The sequence below is a fragment of the Notothenia coriiceps genome, unplaced genomic scaffold, assembly GCF_000735185.1.
Source record: "Notothenia coriiceps isolate Sejong01 unplaced genomic scaffold, NC01 NC01_scaffold00011012, whole genome shotgun sequence".
NCBI classification, from domain to species: domain Eukaryota; kingdom Metazoa; phylum Chordata; class Actinopteri; order Perciformes; family Nototheniidae; genus Notothenia; species Notothenia coriiceps.
This window is the reverse complement of record NW_011343713.1, coordinates 41,331-47,593: the sequence shown is the minus strand read 5'-3', so window position 1 is coordinate 47,593 and position 6,263 is coordinate 41,331. Positions and strand designations below refer to the sequence as shown.

At 40.3% G+C, this 6,263-nt stretch overlaps 1 protein-coding gene across 1 annotated transcript in view; it reads left to right on the top strand.

The window, feature by feature from the left end:
- The first annotated feature begins 3,945 nt into the window (after positions 1 to 3,945).
- Positions 3,946 to 6,263, top strand: part of foxj1a (forkhead box J1a) — a 6,253-nt gene continuing 3,935 nt past the window's right edge. Inside the window, exons 1-2 of the mRNA XM_010772259.1 lie at positions 3,946 to 4,080; positions 4,742 to 5,392. Of these exons, the coding sequence (XP_010770561.1) occupies positions 4,841 to 5,392 (552 nt within the window). The 5' untranslated portion in view covers positions 3,946 to 4,080; positions 4,742 to 4,840. The remainder of the gene's footprint in view (positions 4,081 to 4,741; positions 5,393 to 6,263) is intronic.

Sequence of the window (6,263 nt, the reverse complement as noted above, 5' to 3'; positions counted from 1 at the left end):
CATAGACTCTTTCCAACTGCTTAATATTTCAGTTTCAGTGATTGCATTGGTTCATTGACTGTGTATGTGTATAGGGCTTAGTCTGTTCAGCAGAAGTACATGTTGTGCAGTAAAATTACATGTTGCAGAGTAATACTACATGCTGTGTAGTAAGGGTACATGTTGTTTAGAAGAATGTGCAGTAAAAATACATTGCTGAGTAACAGCTGTAGTAATGGGTACATGCAGTGAATTAAATGTGTGTGTGTGTGTGTGTGTGTGTGTGTGTGTGTGTGTGTGTGTGTGTGTGTGTGTCTGTCTGTCTGTCTGTCTGTCTGTCTGTCTGTCTGTCTGTCTGTCTGTCTGTCTGTCTGTCTGTCTGTCTGTCTGTCTGTGTGTGTGTGTGTGTGTGTGTGTGTGTGTGTGTGTGTGTGTGTGTGTGTGAGAGAGAGAGAGTGTGCGTGTCTGTCTGTCTCTCTGTCTGTCTGTCTGTCTGTCTGTCTGTCTGTCTGTCTGTCTGTCTGTCTGTCTGTCTGTCTGTCTGTCTGTCTGTCTGTCTGTCTGTCTGTCTGTCTGTGTGTCTGTGTGTGTGTGTGTCTGTCTGTCTGTCTGTCTCCTCATTCTACTCTCTGAGTCCTGACCTCCTCTCTGATAGGTTACTGTAGTTAGCTGCTCCCGGCCTGACCTCTGACCTCTGCTGGAGGTGATATGATGTGGGGGGAGGAGCGTGACTCGCTCCAGACCTATGCTCCAGACATGGTGTTCCTGTAGCTGACTGGTTTCATTGGAGGCAAACAGTATTTCACTCTTGCCTCCACAGACGGGCCAACTGTAGCATCTCATTTGTTCCCTGACGGAGCCAATGGCATCTTTCCATTGTCATTTGCCTCCTGTTTGCAGCTTAACATGTTTAAATAGTTTGGAACTAGAAAATATCAGTGAATCTTAACATTTCTTTATTTAATTTTGCAAAATGGACTAAAGTTATGTCAAATGGGAATATATATTTTCACTGATTGTTCATATTTAGCAGTATTTGAGTTTAAATAGAGAGCTATGGGGAAACACGTAAATAACAAATCTACAAAAAAGAATTGTATCACAAAAAAATATAATGAGAACAATTTGTGGGGGTCTGGAAAATGCGAAACATGCAACTCCGCTATTTGAAAAACGAAATCTATTAAAATGTGTTAAAACTGCCCTGGTGATGCACAATATTTCCCACAACAAAATGCCTCATAATGTACAAAAGCAGTTACAAATAAAAGTCAGCAAGTACCCATCTAGGCAAACTAACACTTTGTGTAGAAAGCTTTACAGAACAACAATTAAATCACACAGCTTATCCATATTAGGTGCAAAACTATGGGATGGTCTAAACTAAAATCTCTCAAGTGTTGACTGTCATCTAAAATTCAAATCAAGATTGCGAAAAAATGGATTAGCAAACTACTGCGGTCATTGTGCCTTTGGATTAATTTAAAAATAGATTAAAAAGATGATAATGATAATAACAACAATTATAATTATAAATACTGTAATAATTATAATGACTATTATCATAATGATCTTAATCATCATAGTTTACATAAAAATAGGATGAGAAATGAAACTGTCTTGTTATCTGAACATGGACTTTTTTATTTATTTAACTTTATTCTTTTATTTCACCCTGGAAATGGGTGTATGTATGTAGTATATGTGTACATTTGTATGTGTATATATAGCGGTTTTTTTTTATATCTGTATGAGTATTTAATTACGGAATTATCTTTTTTTACTTTATCCTGCAACTGGATGACTAACGGGAGGGCTACCTCTAGATACGCTTTGCTTTCGGCCCTCGTGCTTCTACTAAGTTTTTTTTTCTTTTCCGGATGTAACTGTCTAATTGTTGAAATAGTAGAATAAATTAAAAGAAATAAAAAAAGTTTGATGATTTGACAAGATTCGTTTCCAGGTTTCAAATGATTGAAAATCAAGTGCTTTGCATCTGGTCACTAAATGTGTACAAAGGTATGCATCAGTTATGGAAGGGATGGAAATGATGTCAAATGGTGATGGATCTGCACACAAATGATGATGCAAATAATAACAACAAATTGCTGTGCAGCAGAGTATGAAGTCTGAAAGTCCTCTGATAAAACAAGTACAAAATAAAATATTTATCCAAAAACAAAACAAATGAGTAACATTTATTTACTGAACACAAAAATGACAACATTTGTTAAACTTTTTTTTTTAAATACACAAAACAACCACAAGCAGAAGTAAATTAATAGTTCATATTTAAGACCTCTACATATCTGCTGTGACGTTTGATTACTTATAAGTAACACAGTGAAATCCTGTCTTTAGATCAGTGGCTCAGTGTTTGTCTGTGTGACAGCAGCCAGCAGCACACGTCTGTCTCTCAGAGCGTCAGGAAGATTTTATGGCTTTACATTTTTCTTTGTGCCGGCCTCAGGAAACCACTCAGCCACACTCAATGAACGTTTAGGGGCCGAACCTTTTTGTTTCCCCTCCTTCTCTCTCTTTCTTATGAACAAAAGTACATTCCTGCACACACACACACACACACACACACACACACACACACACACACACACACACACACACACACACACACACACAAATACACATTGTGGAGGAACATGTGTTTAGATACCATTACAACAGTGTCAAGGTGCTCCATCACCAGTTCAAATCCTGCATGTGAATCCAACTTACTGTAAGTGTAGTACAAAAGCATTCTCATCTCTGTGCAGTAAAAACACATTTTGTGCAGCATAAGTACACTTTGTGCAGTAGACGTGCATGTTTTGAAGTAAAATAACATGTTGTGCAGTAAAACTACACTTTGTTCAGTAATGGTATAGTGCATTAAAAGTGCATTTTGTGCAATAAAAGTATATGTTGTATAGTAATCATGCATGTCAGTAAAAGCTGTGCAATAAAAGTATGTGCAGTAAATGTACATATTTTGCATTAAATGTATATGTTGTGAAGAAACTGCATATGTTGTGCAGTAAAAGTAAATGTTGTGCAGTAACAGTACATTTTGTGTAAAAATGACAGATTGTTAACCTGCATGTCTAAGTGTTGTATAGTAAAACAGGCATATCAAGCAGTAAAATAACATATTGGACAGAAAAATTTCACATTGTGCAGTGAAAACTGTGCAATGAATGTACATATCGTGCCGTAAATGTATATTATGTTGTGCATTAAAAGCTGTGCAGTCAAAGTACATGTTCTGTAATGCAGTACAATTACATGGTGTGCAGTAAACGTATGAATAAGAGAAAGAAACCAATACACAAATCTGCTTCCACTTTCTGAGTCTTTGATTTGTTGTATCATTTATAAGCCGATTATTTTTCTAGATTAATGGTTTGGTGTATAAAATGTCCATGCTTGTTTCTCAACATTTAAGGTAATGTCTTTAAATGCCTTGTTTTGTCAGTCCAAAAACCAAAAGATCTTCATTTTATGATATAAAACAAAAAAAAGCTGAATATGTCCTCATTTAAGAGACTCTTACATTCCTGCATGATTTTACTGCACAATTAATACTTTAATTCTAGTATTTTAATTACATTTGGCTGAAACATATCTTACTTGTAATATAATGTTTTAAATGCAGGACAATGTTCAGTCTGGTTTAAGTAGCCTATAGTTTTACTGCAGTCAACGATCTGGAAAATTCTTCCAGCACATTCAGTTCACTCAGGTCCCTCCTTGGGTCCGCGAGCCTCAGCTTGAAACCCTGCAGCCTCAGTTTACTTGAGAGTGATTAAAAATGTTCAACACTATAGAAACCAGGAGGCCAATGGAGGAACGGGAAGCTGTTTACAAGTGGGGGGTGCACCGTTTCTATGGTTGCTGGACAAACCTCCTGCAGCCCCAGGTATTAAACAGCCCCCACCGGAGGATCCTGCCCGTTAGAGGAGAAGCGGCCAGCACCGCACCAAACACCGTGCACAGGAATCCAACGTTCCCTAATTCTCACACAATTCTGACCCCAGGTGAAGCAGGCCGAGGTTCTATACGTGCTGGATTAAAAAAGACCACTACTCAACATAACAGCAGAAAAAGGTGAGTTTAAATTTGATCCATCCCCAGAATATAATACACCTGTAAACTTTCCCAAAAGGCCTTGGATATCCTGTTAATACGCACGTTTAGGTATGACTATTTTGTTGATCATAAACTATATATGGCATGCTTATTATTTAATTTGCATTGAAATATTGACCGTAGAATAATCAGCATTTTAGTAATTTTATTTGGAGCAAACCATGCCCTTAATGTGCGGATTTTACGCGTAAAACCTCCAACATCTGAGCATGTATTTACATCTCAATGTATATAACAGTCGGTGTTTAAAAAAAAAGTTATAGTTAAACGTTTATTTAACTAGTTAATACATTGGGTTAGGTTTAAAGCTGATCATTGGAGTTGGTAATGACTCTTTTCTGCGCTGAGCGTCAAGTGCGCACCAGTTTTTCATGGAGACTTTGAGACATAAAGTAAGAGGCCAGTGTTTTTGTCACCATTGTTTTCAAAGTTTAGTTTCTAAAGCGTCATCACTCAGACATCCAGGTGACAGACTAGCCAGTGGATTTAAATGGTTGTTGAAAAGACGTTGACTTTATGCACAAACGCACACACAGATGCTCTGTTTTCAAATAAGGCTCATCATTGTCGTGCCTGTTCGCACTTTGTTAAGTCGGGTGTATATTTTGTGTCCTGTCAGGCGGTGGCAGGGGAAGGAGGGTAACGGAGAGAGAGAGAGAGAGAGAGAGAGAGAGAGAGAGAGAGAGAGAGAGAGAGAGAGAGAAAGAAAGAAAGAGCCATGCTGACTCTGAGCTGCGCCGACCCGTGGCCCGAAGGCTCTGTGGGGCTGGAGGAGGAGGTGGTGACCGCGGCTGCTCAGGCGGAGGAGCGGGACACCAACAGCAGCATCTGCAGCTCCGTGAACCTGGACGACAGCCTGACCAGCCTGCAATGGCTGCAGGAGTTCTCCATCCTCGGTGCCAACGTGCCCCAGCAAGCGCTCCACCTGCAGCAGCAGCTGTTTGGACACCAGCGGCTGGGCTCTGACGCGCCGGCCTCCCCTGTGGCCGGGGACCCCGCCTCCTCCATCGGCATGCCGCTGACACCCGGGAAGCCCACAGCGGCAGCCTACAGCAGGATGCAGTCCCTGCCGGGCATCGTGGCGCACGGGCACTGCCCAGACGAGGTGGACTACAAGACGAACATGCGCATCAAGCCGCCGTACTCGTACGCAACGCTCATCTGCATGGCGATGCAGGCCAGCAAGAAGAGCAAGATCACCCTGTCCTGCATCTACCAGTGGATCACCGACAACTTCTGCTACTACAGACACGCGGACCCCACCTGGCAGGTATTTTAAAATACACAGACACGCACACACACACACACACACACACACACACACACACACACACACACACACACACACACACACACACACACACACACACACACACACACGTACACCCACACACACACACACACACACACACACACACACACACACACACACACACACACACACACACACACACACACACACACACACACACACACACACACACACACACACACACACACACACACACTACTTATATTACAATGCAGGGCTTTTGCTTCGAGTAGAGTATTTCTACATTGTGGTATTGCTACTTTTGGGCATTTAATTTTACTTTACTTATTACAAAACTTGCTATGTAATATTTGTATTTCAAATTTCTCACACCAAACTATGGAGACATGTAGTTTATTGTTCTAACACAGTTTCCATTGTTTGAAATTAAATTTCAAATGACAGCTGGGAACAAGAATGATTGCTATTTAAAGAACAGTAGAATATTTTTTTTAACACAACGAGTCCTTGGCCTGCTGCCACACTGAAGTATTAGTGACTTCGCATGTGGTTATTAATCTAAATACCCCCCCACCCCCAGCTGTACAAAACCAGTACACACTAAAATCCTATTTATATCGATGCTTTTGCTATAGCTGTATTTTCTGCTTGATCAAAAATGTGGAGGTGGAGGAGATTCTTCCTCTAAAGTTTAGGAATTTTTCAGAAAAAAGTTTAATTTCAATGAATGATTGATGAAGCGGTTAACTGTACTCCTGTGTTTCAGCGTCTGAGCTTTCTGTTATTGTAAGGCAGTACATGGGGCAGATAATATTTAACAAAGGTCATCGGGTCGCTGCTCTTTTTAGACTTCAGTGAAGAAGACGCT